Source organism: Myxocyprinus asiaticus, chromosome 24 (assembly GCF_019703515.2).
Source record: "Myxocyprinus asiaticus isolate MX2 ecotype Aquarium Trade chromosome 24, UBuf_Myxa_2, whole genome shotgun sequence".
Taxonomy (NCBI): domain Eukaryota; kingdom Metazoa; phylum Chordata; class Actinopteri; order Cypriniformes; family Catostomidae; genus Myxocyprinus; species Myxocyprinus asiaticus.
In genome coordinates, this window is record NC_059367.1 from 34,345,063 (window position 1) to 34,365,087 (window position 20,025).

General features: G+C 37.7%; 2 protein-coding genes across 3 annotated transcripts in view; both read left to right on the forward strand.

Annotated features, from left to right (window-relative positions):
• The window catches only part of LOC127414641 (G protein-coupled receptor kinase 5-like), a 105,841-nt gene extending 100,723 nt beyond the window's left edge, over positions 1-5,118 (forward strand). For both annotated transcript variants that reach the window (XM_051652829.1, XM_051652831.1), the window contains exon 16: positions 787-5,118. In XM_051652829.1, coding sequence (XP_051508789.1) covers positions 787-870 — 84 coding nt within the window. In that variant the 3' untranslated portion in view covers positions 871-5,118. The remainder of the gene's footprint in view (positions 1-786) is intronic.
• Positions 5,119-8,421: 3,303 nt separating this feature from the next.
• Positions 8,422-18,691, forward strand: LOC127414651 (steroidogenic acute regulatory protein, mitochondrial-like). The gene is made up of 7 exons (XM_051652848.1): positions 8,422-8,566; positions 8,714-8,821; positions 14,332-14,459; positions 15,757-15,915; positions 16,164-16,348; positions 16,495-16,588; positions 18,029-18,691. Exons 1-7 carry the CDS (start codon positions 8,503-8,505, stop codon positions 18,146-18,148), a joined length of 858 nt encoding a protein of 285 aa, XP_051508808.1. The 5' UTR covers positions 8,422-8,502; the 3' UTR covers positions 18,149-18,691.
• Positions 18,692-20,025: the final 1,334 nt, after the last annotated feature.

Genomic DNA, 20,025 nt, shown 5'->3' on the forward strand with positions numbered 1-20,025 from the left:
CTCTAACCTACACCTCCAATCTCATTTCATTAATTGGATGCCAGGTTTGCCAACTCCTGACTCTTATTAGATTTTGTTGACGTCATTAGCCTAGGGGTTCACATACTTTTTCCACAGCACTGTGAATGATTCATTGGGATGTGTTCAATAAAGACATGAAAGATTATAACTGTTTGTGTGTTGTTAGCTTAAGCACATTGTTGTTTGTCTATACTTGTGACTTTGATGAAGATGAGATCACCATTTTATGACCAATTAATGCAGAAAACCAGCTAATTCCAAAGGGTTCACATACGTTTCTTGCCACTGTAACAGTGGTTCTCAATTGCTGGGTTTCGAACCAAAAATGGTTTGCATTTCTGATTTATATTGTATACTGTATGTACTGTTAGGATAGCAAAAAATAAGCTATTTAACTTTTAAAAGTATTTTTACACACATTTATCTCATCCTCAAAAACCATGAACAAAACTACTGTGTGCAAGGTAAAAGAAAATATGAACCAGACTTCATTGAAAACTGATTTACCTACAGTGAGGTTTAGCATGGTTTGCTCTAATGACAAGATTTGTTCGTTTACTTTTGTACAATAAACAATTTCTATACTGTGTTGGCTTGCCACTTGATGTCCCATGTAAAAATCCGGATCCTATAGTAAAACCAATTATGAACCAGTGAATTATAGCATGTGATCCCACAGTCCTTGCTGAAACTGCTTAAAATGTTGAAGCTTTGCCTCTAATATGATATCTTTCTTTTATCCATCATTGTTTTGTTTCCATTTAGCATCCAGAGGTGACCATCGCTCACAGCCTGGTCTTGTCTTCCAGCGTCAACTCTGTTGACTCCATGTCAAACTCTGCCCCCTAGTGGACAGACAGCTGCAGGACTACAGGGAACAAAAACAAGCGAGCGATAAAGAGAAAGGAAAAAAAACGAGAGTAAGGAACTTCTGCCCTTTAAAGGCTGCTCTTTAGAACATGGAAGAGTCTGTTTTCCTCACCTTGGCCCGCACTAACCATCTACGGCCTGCAGAGAAGACAGGAGACCAAACAAACTCCCGTTAAGAGACGAAAAGACCTTTATTTATCCAATTTGTGACCGAAAGGAGGACTTGTATTCCTTCACCTCATGCTCCCTCAGGATTGCTGGACCAGTAAAGAGCCACTGACAGTGACAGAATATTAACTCATATTATTCAGGGGATTTTATCAGCAAAGAAGAGGCCTCAACAGGGAACGGGAAGGGGGCTTTTTAAATTTTGATTGTTTTGCGAAGGAAAGATAATATAGTGAACTTAAGACACTCTTCACAAACACACACACACACACACACTTTTTTTCATTCATCCCTGTCATAATACCTACCATTTTTTTTTTTTTTCATTCTGTCTACACATAACACCTTCAACCTCAATACTCTCAGGCCAAAGATATAGCTTATTAAAGGAAAACATGTATTTGAATAACCATTGCCATATTTTGTTCCAGCGAGTGACGTAAGGCCTAAAAGCACAAGAAGAATCCGAGTTTTGTTAAGCTGGATGTCTTTCCCTCCTATTTCATTTGCATATTATGTGAAATCACTCAAAAATAAACTGAATTTACCAGTTTTGGCCAATTCACAAAGTTGCGCAACGGACAAAGGAATATTCTGGGTTCAATACAAGTTAAGCTCAATCAACAGCATTTGTGGCATAATATTGATTATCACAAAAATGTATTACAACTTGCATGGTTTTAGGCAGTCAACCAGCAGATACATAGCCAATCACAGTACAACATATCGGGTCAGGGAGTCCTTCTCATCTTATCACTTAAATATTTGCTTCCGAACGTACATTAACAGACTATTTCACCAGATTAAAAAAAAATACTTATTTAAATAGAAATGACTAAAATGATTGGTCGCTTAACATTTTGTAGGCAATTTTGGGTTGAATTTGAGTAAACCAGAATAACATAAATTTTCACAACTCAGCAGCTGTTTTCTATTATTTATACAGATTCCTACTGGTAGGAGGAGATTTTCAGAGATTCTCAGAAAAAGTTCCCCAACTTTCATTGTACTCTCTACATTAGTATCCTTTTAAAATGAGGTTTTCAGTTGTAAAGACATGGACATCCAGAATGCACAGGCCTAAATATACATTGGTATGCCCTGCATAAAGAATATGTGGAACTTTGTTAGGTTAATGTTTCTTTAATAAATGGGTAGATTATCAGTAACCTAGAGCAACTCGAAAAAGAAAAGGATATTTGCCTGTCATAATATAATTGTGTCTCAACCTTTCATGCCATGCAAGAGTTGGTAAGCTTGCATTTACAAGGTTTTTATATGCCTCAAAGTTCATTAATTCAACTTAAATAACAAATCAAGTGTATTATCATGGTGGCTTGAAATTATTTCACAAATATGTACGCTAAGTGCCATGTCATCCAATCATTACGTTTATCAGTTATGCCATTTAAGGAATAGTTCACCCAAAAATGAAAATTCTCTCATCATTTACTCACCCGCATGCCATCCTAGAGTTGAATGACTATTTTTGTTTTGCTGCACACAAACAAAGATTTTTAGAAGAATATCTCAGTTCTGTAGGTCCACACAATGCAAGTGAATGGGTACCAACATTTTGAAGGTCCAAAAAGTACATAAATGCATTGTAAAAGCAATCGATACGACTCCAGTGGTTAAATCCATATCTTCTAAAACTATATGATAGGTGTGGGTGAGTAACAGATCAATATTGAAGTAATTTTTTACCAAAAATTATCCTCCCTGCCCAGTAGGTGGCGATAGGCTTGAAGCATGCAAATTACCAAAAACAAAAAAAGAATATGAAAGTGACAGTGGAGATTTATTGTAAAAAAATGTCTTAAATATTGATCTGTTTCTCACCCACACCTATCATATCGCTTCTGAAGACATGGATTAAACCACTGGAGTCATATGGATTACTTTTATGCTGCGTTTTGTTCTTTTTGGAGCTTTAAAATTCTGGCCACCATTCACTTGCACTGTATGGACTTACAGAGCTGAAATATTCTTCTAAAATCTTTGTGTTCAGCAGAAGAAAGAAAGTCATACACATCTGGGATGGGAGTGAGGGTGAGTAAATGATGAAAGAATTTTCATTTTTGGGTGAACTATCCCTTTAAAATTCCATGCCAGAAATGTTCTCTGAAGGTTTTACTGTGATGTCAATGTCCAAACATAGTGTGTGTTAAAACATTTCACTTTATTTCTCATTTGGACCGTGTGTAATAACTGATTATTGCACTGTATTATGATATTACAACATGTTTCATAAATTGCACAGCACATTGCATTGTAAATTCAATAGTCATTAAGTGGGACCAATGTGTCTGCTGTGACTCTGTGCAGTCACAGTTGCTTTATGGAGGTAAAGACTGACTGCTCACATGTAGGTGGGTTAATTCTGTGTAGTTAGCTGTGGTGAGGCTTTAATTGCCACATTGGGGTATGTTGTGTGATGATTTGTGGTCAGTTTCAAACTAAATTCAGAATTGATAGAGTCAGAAATGATTCATGCAAATACATTTCCCTTTTACAAATTGTGGCCAATGTTGACCGTTTTTGTCCTTACGATTACAGGGAATATTCCTCACTTTTGCCACTTTGTCAAGTATCTGATTTGGGGAAACCTCTTAACCCGGTTGGTCAGTTGTTACAAAGATTGATTAGTTTGATACTTTGACAATTTAGGCAAACTTCCCCCTATGTATGCAGAGGAAAAACTGTGCATATTATTTCTTTATGGTGCATTGATGGTTTAGTAAGTGTTTATAGCACTCTATACCTTAAAAAATGTAAACTGATATTTTATGCTATATTGGGAAATAATTGTTGATGTGATCCCTATTGAATTTAAAGCGTGAAAAGGTAAAGGAAAGGTATACCATTTTTTATATATAAAGTCAACATACTCCTATTCTAAGTGTCCTAACTGGACGAGGATGTTTAGTGACAGCCAATGCCCAATGAGCTGCTGTAAACTAGCATTATTTGTATAATAATGGAAGATTGTTAGGTCTGAAATGAAATTGTTGACCTAATGGCCTTCTCTTAACTGCAGCACTGCATTTCTTCCAAGCCTCTTTCATTTCAAGGGAAATGTAACATGCAACAGCTGTGAAGTTTGAAAAAGATGGTGAACTTGTCCTTAGACTGAGAGTGAACATGTTGCTTATGTATACTTCCTGAAATTTCTCCATACAACAATGTGAGAAATGACTTTGTGGTGACAGAAATGTAATGGTTGCATAAAAGGGAACTCACCTTTAAAACAGTGACCAAACGAAAAGGGAATTGGAGTGGTATTTATTTTGAGATTCAAATCTGGTATTTGTCGCTAAAGGGAAAATCAGTTTTTGAAACTGAGGACATGGGTCCTGTTGGATTCACTTTTTTTATGTACAGTTCTTGAAGAGTTTTAACTACATTCTGGGGAAAAAAACAAAAAAACAATGAAGTGCCTCCTTTTTAGTAGTCTAGTCCAGGTTATTGCCCATGATACGGTTTGCACTGGTGTGTCACTTCAGTCATTCACACGATGCAAACATGCACACACATTTTAAAGAGAGGTGTTGTACTACGCTGATTGCATGTGAAGCCAAACCTGACAAAGTACTTCTGAATAAAACCTGTGCTGGCCTACACATAACAGTGTAGTTCTTTTAAAAATGTCAGTGTGTTTGTATTTTTCAAGGTTCCAACAGTCATGGAAAACGTGAAAATGTTAAGGAATTTAAAATTGTGATTTCAAGGCTGATAAAAGCAATGGAAATGAAGAAAATTCTGTAGTGAATATATTGTTTTCTAGTCACACTTAGCTATAAAATATTCTGTCGGCTAGAAATTGGTCTTTGTGAGTGCAACCTCTGTAAATGAGTTTCAAAAATTCCAGTGATTACAAGCAAACTGGAAAAAGTACAAAATTCTAAGTAAAAAATAATAATACATGGAAATGTATTGGTCAACAGGTGTGTTAACCCTGTGTTTTGCATTACATATTATAACATTCAGTACATGAGTACCATGAGTGTTAAATGAACACAAATATTGAAATAGTATGGGAATAGAAAAAGTGAAGTATTTTGGTTTGAATGGTTCTGCTTTATACCTGTTTCTTCATTTCAACATTCTGTGGCTGAAGTTTCCCCACTTCTGAGGGTAAGATGATCTGATAAAGGTTAAGGCCTTAAGTATAAATTACTCTGAGGGACATTCTGAGGGTTGTGGGTTAAGGTAATTCCACTCATAAACCCACTTTCTCCTACGTGATATTGTCTGAATGTTCTTGAACAAGTTGACTTTATGATGGTCTGAAAACCGAGATTCATTAAGCCAATATTTTTATAAGACTAGAAAACTTTCCATTGGCACTGAAACCAAGGTTGTCAGAGGGCCCCCAACACTACACATTTTGGATATCTCTCTAATCAAACACACCAGATTCAACTCATCCTCATATAAGACCTGAATTGGGTGTATGAGAAAAGGGAGATATAAAAAATGTGCAGTGTTGGGGGGCCTCCAGGAACAGGGTTGGGAACCACTGTGTTAGAGCATTGAAATGGATGTGCTCTGTGACATGATGTGGCCTGGATTTGCAGAATACTTGCATCTCAGTGAACGAAACCACTATTATGAGTTCTAATTTGTCACAAGTCATCAAAGTGGTGACATAGTGTCCCCAAAAAGTATTTGGACACATGTCATTGCATTGCATGAGCCTTTTTTTTTATTGATTTTAACCAACTATTTCCAAATGCATGAAGTCAGTTACCTTTGAGTTCACACACACACACACACACACTGAACAAAATGGAAAGCAGCTCTATTGAAAGTACTAAACCAGTAGTACATTGAAATCAACTTAATACATTTATGTTTGAGATGAGAACATAACTATATTGTGTTAAGTCAATGATATTCAACACAGTCATCAAAAAGTGATATGATCACATTGCTATGAAATGTTCAAGTTGATTCAGATGTCTGTTCGCTCAAAGTGATTTTTACTGCTTGTTCAATTAACTTGAGCTAATGCAATACAATTCTTTAGCATTTGGTCTCAATTTAGTTGAGCTTCCTGTAGATAGATCGCTTCTCCTCCAATTGTTTTGGAACTATGTGAATAAAACATTTTGCATCAATGTAATGCTGAAACCGGGTAGGGGATTTCCAGTTCCCAGCATGCTTTATATGGGACTGGACTGGGTGAGTACATTTTAAAATGAAGTGTTATTATGCAAAATGAACAAGAAGGTGTCTTGTTAGTGTCTAATGTTCTGTTATGTTGAGATTTATAGGAGTTTCTGTCATGTTTAATTTTTTTTGGAGGTTACCATTGTGGAGAAGAGTGGAGCTAATGGTTGAGTTAAGGTTGGGTACATAATTTCTTAAAAATCTGTGTGTATTGCTTTTCTCATGAAGCAAATATGAAAAATCATCATTGTAATGACTGGTTGGGTATCTGGAAAATCTCAGCAACCCCATACTTGTTATACAATACATATAATATGCTTATGTGTTTGTTGCTAGCGAGCAACAAGCTGCAAGGTTCAACAGAGTATTTTGAACAGATCAAATTTAAGTTAGGTTAACTCCATTCATATAGGTTTTTGCTACACAGAGTATTTGAGTAGAGCCTACATTTTATTTTAATGTCACAGAAACTCGTTTTCATTGTGTGGAACCAGTGTCCACAATTGAATAAATTAAACGCAACCATATTTTTTTAGAGTAACCACACGTGTAGTTCATCACATTAAATATGAACATGATCCATTAATATTTGACAAAGTTATCAAACACATTTTTGTCCTAATATAACTATTGTTTTATCATTTGAAACCTAACAAGTTGTATTGCTTGAATAGTGTGATTGTGCTATCTTCCTTTAACCCCTTAAATGTATGGGTGTTTTGCCAAACATTATTACATACTCAGGTCTTTAACGACCCAGCATGTATATCTATCACAAATGGACCTAGAAAATGCCCAGACAGTGTTAAACTTTCAAAAAAAAATTAAGAAAATGAGAAAATAATAGAAAAGAAAATAATGTGATGTTTTTATGTTTTATTTTTCATATATAAAAGAGATGATGCAACAAATATATAGCAGGATTCATTACTTGCATACTGAAATTTCATGAGACACAACTGGCTGTCAAACGCATATTGGGCTACACGTAAGATACACATAAGCTACACCTATGTATTTTCTCCAGCATATTTTAAGACTAATTTAAATTATTTCAGTAGTACATCCAAATGACAATAGCCAAATCATACCTTTCATGTGTTAAACTTGCTATAGTTTACTTCCACGTTGCTTCTTCAAATAACAATGTCAAATGTATCAAGTCAATCACTGACACATCAGCGCCACTATGAGTAAGAAATAGCATGTATAATATGTATGTGTACACATATGTAATACTGATAATTCACCATAGTTGCACAGAAAATCAACATGATATAGTAGTAATTTGTCTTGTAATAAACAAAGAAATATATGTCATGTGGTAGTAAACTTGAATAGATATGAAATAATCTGGAAAATATGATTTATAGAAGTGAAAAAAGCAACACTATTACATATCTTGGGTCTTAATTTTTTTTTTTTTTTTTTTTTTTTTTTTACACTATTCAGAAAAGAAAAGTTAAGGAATACTAAAGATGTGTTGGCATACTCCAAAAAATGAATGAGGTATAGTACATGGGCTGGAATATGGTCATGGTTCACTAAAGACCTGAGGTACCGTATGCATTAAAGGGTTAAAATAAATGCCACTTGGTTTTATATTTTGTTACATAATGAAATTATATTCATAAATTTAAAGTGTGGCTTAATACTTTTTGGGCCACTGTAGAGGGTACACACAGGGTGTACCCACCTGCGTAGACCATATTTCTTAAAAAATACTAATTTACCAGAAGCATTGTAGAAAGCTTTTGGGATGTCACAAAGTAATTATTTTATTTTATTTTTCCCCTTGAATTTGTGATGACATTGTTTTGTTACATTGCAAACTTGACTGTCTGACCTAAAGCTGTGCTACATCCAAGACAGCATGGCATATTGAGAGTTTCTGGCCTATTATATCCTAAAATATATCTGAAGACAAGTTTAGTTGTCCTTATCAGTTTATTGTGAATGGAAAAAAAACAAAGAAATTAGAGAAACTGAAGTGTACCGACCATGTTCTATGTGGGTAGTCTTCAGGTACTGCCTGCAGTACCCGTGTTTACAGTATTAACAGATAGGCCGTTGTGTTCGTTGCACATCCTTGACAAACAGGGTTGCCCCCGTGCATTGAGTGATGGTGCAGTTTTATCTGCGAAGTGACGAGCCTGCGGCCTTGTGAGACTGGGGCTATATAGGAGCCAAAACAGCCAACTGCTCTTCAGATTCCAGTTCTCATTTTCAAGTGTAGTCATTCATTAATTCGTTCAGACAAATTCCATAATGTTACCTGCAACATTCAAACTGTGTGCTGGAATTTCTTACAGGCACATGAGAAACATGACAGGTAAGGAGCAGTATTTCAGTATTCAGTAAACTTATTTGTTAGTAAAATGTAATCAAAATATAATAAATACTTAACCAACAGCAGTAGGTTTGAAAATATGCCACTATGCACTTACGTTCATATATGTTTCTCTTTTATTACAATCAGGTTTGAGGAAGAACGCCATGATCGCAATCCACCATGAGCTGAACAAGCTTTCTGGACCTGGACCCAGTGCTTGGATTCACCACATCCGAAGAAGGAGCTCCCTGCTTAGTAAGCAAACTCCCACACCATTCTCTCAACCATATCACAGCTATAGGGACACTATAAACTTCAACTGTACATGTAAATGCAGAATAGCAGCCCTAACTACACTCATCAAAAGATAATATGCTTACATATTGTTCCATAAAGTTTGTCAGGGTAATTGTAATTATCTTTACCATTGCTCATAGTTCGGGTTAGAGATTAAACTATTAAACTTTGGCAAGTAAATTATCTCTCCCTGTTTGTGATATGCTACTGACATGAGTGATACCTCAAATCATGTGGCTTGTTGAGAAGAAGTGTGCTGTTTTTTTTTTTTTTTTTTTTGTAATTAACATTTTTATTGATTCATATGCACATGACTCAACACATATATAAGAAAAAACTCAACACATATATAAAGAATCAACATTTTACATTTAAACCCTACTAATACAGTCCCACCCTGACCCCTAACGAACACCCCTGTGGTCCCACATAACACACACACAATACAAAAAAAAACAAAAAACAATTTCCACACACCACTCAGAAAAAGAGGGTGCTCCACTTGACTTCCAACCCCTTAAAATTACTTGCCTGCCGATCATGAGATTGGTCAGAATTCAATTTTTTATGTGATTATCCCCTAAATGCATGACTGCCCCATCACCCAAAATACAGAGTCTGGGACAAAGCAAAACCTGAGTGTTCAAAACATCACACAAATACCTCTGAACCCTCAACCAAAACTCCTGGATCTTAACCCCCCCCCCTCCCCCCAGTCAAGGCTCCATCCCCCAGACTCTGAATTAGTAGAGAGTAATACACTGATGCTTCAGGCCTTTTCCAAAAGCAGCAATCACCCCTCCCAAAGCACCTGCCGCTTTAGGGGGGTGCGTGCCACTCCCAAAAACAGTGCAGAGTAGGTAAATACTTATAAAACTGAGATCTGGGAATGCCAAAATGTTGAACCAAATTTTCAAAAGGTCTCAATGCTCCACCCTCATATAGGTCACCAAGTGTATTAACCCCCCTCACAATCCAATCTGACCAACAAAAAGGGGACTTATTAATACATAGTTTAGAGTTCAGCCATATGCTCGAGGCTGCTTTTAAATAAATATCAGAATTAAACACTCTGGACACTTTTGTCCATATCGAGTGCAAATGCAAAATAACGGGGTGCGACTTAACCTCTCCGGCTAGTTTGCTCGAAAGGCTTTGCAGTGGCGAGATAGGGGCAAGAACTTCCTTTTTAATACAAAACCAGGGAGGGGCTCTCTCAGGTGGAAGCGACCAATGAGCCAAATGTCTGAGACCGAACGCATAATAATAAAACAAAATCTTGGGTAGGCCTAACCCACCATTGTCAATCGGCCTATGTACCTTATTGAAATTTAAACTGGGGAGCTTACCATTCCAAATAAGTGACTTCGCTATGCTATCAAATTGCTTGAAACAAGAGTTGGATCAGGGAGATTGGACGGTAACTTTTACTCTTGCTTGGATCTTTGTCCTTTTTAAGAATCAGACTGATCCGGGCTTGTGTCATGGTTGGCGGAAGCTTTCCATTCTTTAATGATTCAGTATAAACTTCTAACAAAATTGGAGCCAGTTCTGTAACATAGGATCTAAAAAATTCTGCGGCAAAACCATCTGGCCCCGGAGCCTTGCCAGTAGGTAGGGACTTAATTTCCTCGTCAAGCTCCTCCAAAGTTATCTCAGAATCAAGAGAGTTTTTTTGCTCAATCATCAGTTTAGGAAGATCTAATGGTTCCACAAAGTTTCTAATATCTTCATCAGTAGACAAAGACGTGGAACTATAATGATCGATATAGAATTCTTTAAAGGCATTATTAATATCAATGGCCGAGGTAAATATTTCACCACCAGCAGATTTCACTGAGGGAATGATAGAAAAAGACTCTCTCTGCTTTATATATCTAGCCAAAAGCTTCCCTGCTTTGTCCTCCGTCTCAACGTATGACTGTCTTGCCCTGAATAACCAAAACTCCACATTCCGCGACAAAATAGTATTATATCTATATCTCAATCGGGTCAATTCTCTGAGGCCATCAGCTGACATACGGCACTTCAGCTCTGCCTCGAGCACTTTTAATATTTCCTTCCAACTCCACGAGTTCACGTGCTTTGGATTTTTTGATGAATGAGGCATACTGTATGATCCGACCCCTAAGAACCACCTTAAGTGCCTCCCAAGCCACGCCCACAGAGGATACTGAGGACCAGTTGGTCTCCATATAAACATTGATTTCAGTCTTTAACATTTGTTGGAAATCAGGATTTTGCAGAAAGGATACATTAAGGCACCAACTATACGATTTATTTTTCTCTATATGTGGCATCACCTTTAAACTAAAATGTTTCTAACTGAACAATCAACAACAGATGAAATGAGGGATTTGGATATTAAAAAAAATATCTATTCTAGAATAAATCTTATGGACTGATGAAAAAAATGTATAGTCCCTACCAGATGGGTTCAAAAGTCTCCAAATATCCGTAAGACCATGATTTTTACACATCCTGTAAAGCGTCAACGTTGCTCTAGGGGGCTGTAAGGGGGTTCAGTGGAAAGGAGGAGGCGAGAACCGGCTTAACAACTTAAATAACAATTTATTAACCAAAAAAAACACAACCAAAACACACAACTGAAAACACACAGTACAGCTGCCTGCAATTCTCTCTCTCTTGAATTGTCATCCCCGGCCGCCTTTATCCCTCGCGCGCCCCATCAGGCTGATTGGGGACCGGGTGTGTCTCATTCCAGCCCGGCCCCGCCCTCCTCGGCTCTACAGGGGCTTACACACTTTTGCTTCACTGTGATCAAGGACTGAATCCATCAAAAGATTAAAGTCTCCTCCCAATATTATATCATGAGGGGTGCAGCATCCCTTCAAGATCTATAAAAAAGCCCTGATCATCAGCATTAGTTGCATAAATATTAGCCAAAATCAACCTTTGCCCTTGAATTTCTGCTAAAACAATAATGACTCTTCCTAATTTATCTTTAATCTGTTTGAGACATTTGAATTGTAGATGTTTATTAATCAATATAATGACTCCCTTGCTCTTACTTGAGCCAGCACTAAAAAAAACATGTCCACCCCATATCATCCCAAATTTTTCAGCTTCCTGCGGGGAGAGATGTGTTTCTTGAAGAAACACTATATCATATTTCTTACATTTAAGAAAAGAAATAACCTTCCTTCTTTTTATGGGGTGCCCCAACCCATTTACATTCCACGTGGAGAGAGTTAGTACACTCATATTTACATTAGACATTTTGATATAGTAGAAAAAATAAATTGTGTGTCAAAAACAAAATTATACAGACCACATTCCCCATTAGTGAAACAAACAAACCCCGAACTTCCCCCCGAACAAGACAAACAGAAAAAAGAAAAACGTGCGCATTAACCCCGCACACGAAAGCGCCAACCGGCGACAATCCCTCCAAACTCAAAAGGTCCATGAACGCCCACGAGTCCCCATGACAACTTTGCCATCAGATTGCTCAATTTTGCCTCACAAATTTGTGAGGCAAAATTACATAACAGAAAATACTTTGTAAAATAAACCCAGTCAATAGGAAGAATGAACACAAAGAATGTGTAGATTCATTCACAGAACTGTCTCAAAGGTGTGATCTTCCACAAAACAAATTCCAGCTGATATAAAACCGTTCAGATTCCTCGGACAGACAAACGAATGTTCAGTGAGCCAGCTGTTATGAGTTCAGCAGATGACGTAATCATTCCTACGTCCCATAAAAATACTCAACAAAACAAACTACAACCAGCAGGAGGAATAAGCACGAAGAATGAACAGATTAGTCCACAGCTGTTCCAAAGGAGTGTTATTCAATAGAACAAGCTCCAGCCGCTAGGCGGAACCAGTATAAAAAGAAACAAAACCGGCATCCCGGTTCCCCGGATGGTCGAGTCAATTCACTCGGAGGCCGCATAAAAGTATATACCATGACTTACACAATCTGTCAACTTCATAAAAGACATCCTTTGTGTGAGCATGTAGATATTTTGCGGTCATCCGTAGTGTCCACTCTCAAACTGGCCGGGAACTTCAATGCAAAAGTAATCTTTTGTCAATGCAAAAGTTTCTTTAAGGAAAAGTGTTATTCACAAAACAAGCTCCAGCCGCACAGCGGAGCCAACACAAAAAAACAAAATGTCGGCCAGCTTCCTCAAGAGTAAGTACAGCGAGTCGACCCACTCACATGAGAAACATCCAATGGTTTAATCAGCCATTGATTCTATAAAAGACATTGCCTGATTGGGACATATAAATACTTTGCGACCGACCTTTGTTTCTATTCTCAGTTTGGCCGGAAACATCAGAGCAAACGAGATCTTTCGCCGATGTAAGAGTTTCTTACATTCCTTGAACCGATCGCGTTTCTCTCTTGTCGAGTTTGCAAAGTTCGGGAACAAGAAAATATTCTGGTTCTTCCAAGAAAGCTTCCCTTTGCTCCTCGCCTGGCACAACACAAGATCTTTATCGGATGATCTCAGAAATCTGGACAGAATCGGTCGGGGCCTGTTTCCGTCAGTAAATCTGTGAGCTGGGACTCTGTGAGCTCGCTTGATTTCCAGCTTGTGGCCTGTTATGTCGAGCAGACTCGGGGAAAACTCGTCTAGGAATTTCACCATATCTCTGCCCTCCTCATGCTCAGGAATTCCAACAATTTGAACGTTATTCCTGCGGCTTCTATTCTCAAGATCTTCAAGCTTTTCGTCTCTCAACATCAGTCACTCTTGTAACTAGCTCAGAGAATTTTGTTTCCATCACCGTAATCGATCGACATATTACAGCGAGATCCTCCAAGTCAGCAAGAATCTTCGTCAACATCACCGACATGTTGGACAACTGATGCTGGATTCCTTCTCCCACCGCGCCATCCAAATCGAGTCCCCGGTCTGTAGGCCTGTCGGGGCTTTCATCCTGAACACGTAAGTGTCTTTTAATGTCTCCAGAACCCGAGGATTTTTACTTCTTTGCCATGTTTTGCATCAAAGAGCAATTGTGTAACTGGGTGTATCAAATTCACCAGATTATAACATGAAAATAATTTAAAATTTAACAAAGTGCACAGAGCTCGTCGCTCACACGTCTGCTTCTTGCATGGCATCACGTGACCCTCGTGCTCTTTCTTCTAAATGTTCAGACTTACGTTTTTTTCTTCTGCTGGATGATAAAATGGGCAAAAAACAACAACAACAGAAGAAAAATCCCATACACTTACATTGAATGAGGGACTCTTTTGACTTGGGCAAATAAAAAACCACTTAAAAATCACCCGGAATACCTTAGCAACACCCTAGCCACCTTAACCACCCAGAATGTTCTAGCAACAGAACACACAAGCATGGTGGCGAGTTTTGCATAGGCAAGCACCACTCTCATTTTCTTCACCAAATTTAAGCAACGCTTTATGTATTTACTGTTTGTTTACTTATACGATCACATGTTTGTGTGTGTGTTTGTTTGCACAGGCAGCCAGATGGCAGTGGAAACATACAATGAAGCTGAGCAGTGTTATGTGCAGCAGGGACAGGAAGCTCTGCAGAAGTCCATCAGTATTCTCAGTGATCAGGATGGCTGGCAAACTGAGATTGAGAATGTAAGGTTTAGCAATGAACTGCAACTTTTAAATATACATCTTATGCTTTAACCCCTTAAACTCTATGGGCTCGCTGGGGGTGGGGTTGCTATATCGTGAAAAAGTTTACACTTAAAATGTTTATGTCTCCGTAAACATAAGTCAGGCATATGAGGTATCATTTGAAAGCTTAGAATCCGAACTTTTCAGTGATAACCATCACTTCTGGATTTTTGTTACTTAAAATAACAAAATAAGGCCTCAAAACATTCGCATTGAAAAGAAGCGCCCCTTAGAGTTGATGGGGTAGAGATATTTATCTGAAAATAAAAGTCCTTCACATAGCACCTAAATGGACAAATCATATAACAAATGAAATATGTCATTCTCAGAAATGTGACTGTACAGTTAATTTTGTTGCCCTAATACCACTGTTCCAAAGATTTTCAAAAGAATCACAAAGTGAAATATGATTTCTGTTAGTCATCAAATACAAACGTCCCTTTTATGCTCGATAACTACTGCTGTAAGCCCCAAATAGCCAAAAAATAGCTATTTTTTTATATGTCTGTGAGCTGGCTTGGCTGAATAATCTAATGTTATATCTAAGATGTCCAGAACAAAATATGCCATCCAGAAGGAAAAGCATGCAAAACAAATCATCAGAAATGATTATCAAATATTTATGTCATCGCAAAGGGGAGGATCGCTGCTATCTAATGACACCTAGATTGAGCTTCTAGTCCACTCAGAGGTTGAGATATTCAATGAAACAATGAGGGTGGTGCTTGAACTGAAAATTAGACTGAATGTCTACGGACGAGCACATCTGTGAGGGCTAAAATGCGTTCGAGCGCCACCTACATTTCAGATCTGTAAATTGTGATGGAATGTGATAAAGAAATGGTGAGCTTTTACATTTGAGTGTGAAAAATTGCAGGTAGCAGCCCAAAAATGCACCAGAGTATAACATATCTCATAATTTATTTTGAGGAGGCTTTGTATGCACAAGTTGTGTATATTTTATTTATACCTTATACCTATACTACTGTATATTAATTCGATTATAGGAAATGTTTTGTTTAAATTTGAAACTAGTGTCACCAAACCATTAAAAAAAGAAGCTTTAAGGGCATTTATATTCCAGTGCTCTCCTAAAAGCTGACAAAACTAAGTTTTATCAGATAAACAATTGTAAAATTAAGTCTTACTCTTCTGTGAAAACGGACCAAAAAATACTGATGACTCATCTTGCACTCACACATTTTGTCCAATCAAAGGCTCTCTAGAATGAGTGTATGTGGGTTTCCCTCTCTAGGCCAATGGGGATAAGGTTCTGAGTAAAGTACTACCGGACATTGGGAAGGTTTTTAAGCTGGAGGTCGTACTGGAACAGCAAACAGATGATCTGTATGAGGAGCTGGTCGATAACATGGAACAAATGGGGGAGTGGAACCCCACTGTCAAACAAGTCAAGGTGGGTTTAAAACATAACCTTATAATGCAATCCATTCTAATAAAAGACTAAACAATGTGTCTGCAATGTAATCTACTGACTGTTGTTGAAATCCTTTGTTGCAGACCTTACCAAAATTTGCATTTTCAGTCACTTTAATGAAGGATGAGCATAACTTATTGTATTCTACCCACAATCCTCTGACTGTGATTGTGATCTTTTATGAGATATTTGTTATTCAATACAGCTTTGATCTCTCTATCCTTCAGATTCTTCAGAAAATTGGTCAAGATACTATGATCACACATGAGGTTTCAGCAGAAACACCAGGGAATGTGGTGGGCCCAAGAGACTTTGTAAGTGTCCGTTGTGCCAAGCGCAGGGGATCTACATGCTTCCTGGCTGGGATGTCCACTCAACACCCTGGAATACCTGAGCAGAAAGGATTTGTAAGGTAAATTGAAATGCTTAATGTATGTACATTTTTGCCACTTTCCAAGACAGAAATAACAATTTTGACATCACTTTGTCATGAATTATTATGAAACCTCTATTACAAACTGACAACAAATCTAATTACATGTGTATTTATATTCGTAGGGCTGAGAATGGACCCACCTGTATTGTGATGCGACCAAGTGCAGACGATCCCAGTAAGACCAAGTTTACCTGGTTGCTCAGTTTAGACCTTAAGGCAAGTCAATTTACTTGTCCTCTCAGTCAAAGCAGCTGTAAGTTTTGCTGCTTGCAAGTCATGTGAGAATTATCATATTTTCAAGACAAGAGCATAAGAATGCCACCACAATGTTGTAATTACTAGTGGGAAACTGGATTTGAGGCTAAAGCTTTCAAGTTTGGATTGTGTCAATTAAAGGAATAGTTCACCCAAACATTCTCTCATCATTTACTCACCCTCATGTCATCTCAGATGTGTATGACTTTCTTTCTTCTGCAGAACACAAACGAAGATTTTTAGAAGAATATCTCAGCTCTGTAGGTCCATACAATGCAAGTGAATGGTGACCAAAACTTTGAAGGACCAAAAAGCACATAAAGGCAGCATAAAAGTGATCCGTATGACTCCAGTGGTTTAATCCATGTCTTTTGAAGAAATAGGTGTGGAGAAACAAATCAATATTTAAGTCCTTTTTTACAATTAATCTTTACTTTCACTTTTCTTCTTTCGCTTTTGTATGCATGAAGAATGCACCACCAACTGGGAGGAAAATTTATAGCAAAAAAGGACTTAAATATTGATTTGTTTCTCTCCCACATCATATCGCTTCTGAATATATGGATTTAACAACTGGTAATCCGATTACAGTGGTTAAATCCATGTCTTTTGAAGTGAACAAATTGGTTTTGGGTGAGAACAGACCAAAATACAACTCCTTTTTCACTATAAATCTTGACATCAGCAGTCTGCTTGGCGATCATGATTTCAAGATCGATTACACTTCCTAGTGCCATCTAGCGCTCTGCGCATGCGTCTAGCTCTAGGAAGTGTAATCGAGCTTGAAATCATGATCGTGCCTAGAGACTGCTGATGTCAAGATTTATAGTGAAAAAGGAGTTATATTTTGGTCTGTTCTCATACAAAATGGATTGGATCATTTCAGAAGACACGGATTAAACCACTGGAGTCTTATGGATTACTTTTATGCCGCCTTTATGTGCTTTTTGGTGCTTTAAAGTTTTGGTCACCGTTCACTTGTATTGTATGGACCTACAGAGCTGAGATATTCTTCAAATCTTAGTTTTGTTCTGCAGAAGAAAGACAGTCATACACCTGGGATGGCATGAGGGTGAGTAAATGATGAGAGAATTTTCATTTTGGGGTGAACTATCCCTTTAAAGAATCATGGTGGAAGCTAATTTGTATTATCATGTCATAATTAAGCTTTAATTGTGAATATTAACTGAACAATTTAGTTTGTAACCAAAATCACTTGAGACGCAATTACGATTTCCAAACTCGTTCAGTTGGAACTTCTCAGGAAGACTTAAAGGCAGCTCTTTAGTGCTTTATCTAGATCTACATCAGTAAAGACACTCTCAATTTCATGTTTTTCTACAGCATATTTCCTAGATTATTCAGTGTAATATATAATGTCCCTGCTTTCCTTTTATTCAGGGTTGGATCCCAAAGACTGTCATCAACCGGGTTCTCTCACAGACCCAAGTGGATTTTGCAAACCACCTCAGGCACAGAATGACATCCAATGGCAGTATGGAAGCAGCCATCGCCTGCTAACATTCAACTAAAAGCACTGATGCCACCAATGGCAGACTTCTTTCAGGGTCAAATGCTTCTAATACAAAAGTAACACATATATTCTTAGGAACAGACTACATGTGTAAAATATTAAAGACACTTCATGTACAGCCTAACTGCAGTATCCCACAACAGCCATTTTCATGAGATACAAAGGTGTATGGTTGACTAAAGTGGTATGGATCCATGAAATAGAATTACTGAGTAGTTTTGTTGGCTTTTGAATGTGACGAATAGTAATAACTCAGAAAATGGATGATGGAGGTTATACTGTCATTGCAGTTGAGTTTTAATATAACTAACAGTTTTGATTTCAACCTGAATGTAAATTCAGATCAGCGAAAATTCAGTCTAGTTCCACTATGAGCTCCATTATGTGGCTCACACTTCCTTTATCTCTCTCACGTGCTTCTGCATTTTCACTGCAAAAAAACCCTCAACTCACTATTATTCTTGGGTTCCTGTTTTATGATTGTTTGTAAAAAAAGAGAAGCATTTATTTTAAGTTAATATTATTGCATAACCCTGTAAAAGGATGTCTGCTAAATGATAGTTCATTAAAACTATTGAAATGACAAAGAGGATGAGTCTTTTTTTTGTTCGTTACTGTCGTTTTCTTACAAGCAAATAACACCCTTGAATTGAGAAGGAGTACAAATTATGATGCCTTGATTTGCAGGATGAATAAGGAAATACAGGAAATAGCTTCATAAACATACTTTGGCAGCCACTCAGCCAGTTACATAAACAACATTTTAAATCAGTTATGCCCATTAAAGTCTCACAAATGTTCAAGCAAACTGCCCCAGGAAGGGAATGTGATTTTTATTACAGTGAGGTATTGAAGTTCATAAAATGTCTTGTCGTCTGGAGAGGATTAGCCAGAAGTTTGCCAAAGCAAGCAGGTGTTTGGCCATTTGCATGTGTTTAAGGACTTTCTCGGCTCCTTGAAGGCCTGTTCGAGCCAACAATGCAGAAACCAGGAAATGAGGTAACAGTGGTGTTCTGGCCAAAGGCGGGCCGATCCTCCCCTCTCTAATGTCTTTCATATTTTCCAACGCAGTGGGCCATATCTGATTATATTGAATGAGTTTCAAAGCAGTGGATTTGTAAACGACCCCTCTTCATTAATAGTTAGGGGAGATCTCTGAAAAGACACATGTTGAATGTAAAAAATTTTTAACAGCAGGCATTGCAACAGGATGGCAAAAGTGAAGCATGTAAATTAGATCCAACAGAGTAAGCTATCCAGACTGGATATGTTTAGAAGGCCATAGACTTCCACTTAAACCTATTTCTTTTTTTTTTTTTCTCCCCAATTTGGCATGCCCAATTCCCCAATGCGCTCTAAGTCCTCGTGGTGGCATAGTGACTCGCTTCAATCCGAGTGACGGAGGATGAATCTCAGTTGCCTCCACGTCTGAGACCATCAATCCGCGCATCTTATCACATGGCTTGTTGAGCGCGTTACCGCGGAGACCTAGCATGTGTGGAGGCTTAACGCTATTCTTCGCAGCATCCACGCACAACTCTTTCAAGCGTCTTTACTTGCTGGGCTACCCAGGTCCCCACTTAAATCTATTTCTTAGACAATCATTGTAAAAACAAGCTCAGCTTTTCCTTTGCTCCTGAATGTCATTCTCTTTTCACTTTGCCATTCATTTGAAAGGGTGTACAGCTCTCTAATCGTTAAAATATGTTTATGCAAACAGCTCTCAGAACTTAAAACATGAAAAGGTTGAGCAATGGAAACAGAAAAGTGGCAAAATGCACAGTATTGACGATATTGTGCATAGTACTTTCAAGTGTGTTTCTCTTTAAAAGTAATTCCTCAACATGGCTGCAACACTGGTAAA

What these genes read in the sequence shown, in the direction of transcription:
- LOC127414651 (XM_051652848.1), top strand. Translation starts at nt 8,503, where the DNA reads ATGTTACCTGCAACATTCAAACTGTGTGCTGGAATTTCTTACAGGCAC. An exon ending in GCACATGAGAAACATGACAG is followed by an intron (nt 8,567 to 8,713) that starts GTAAGGAGCAGT and finishes TATTACAATCAG; the next exon opens with GTTTGAGGAAGAACGCCATG. An exon ending in AAGAAGGAGCTCCCTGCTTA is followed by an intron (nt 8,822 to 14,331) that starts GTAAGCAAACTC and finishes TTGTTTGCACAG; the next exon opens with GCAGCCAGATGGCAGTGGAA.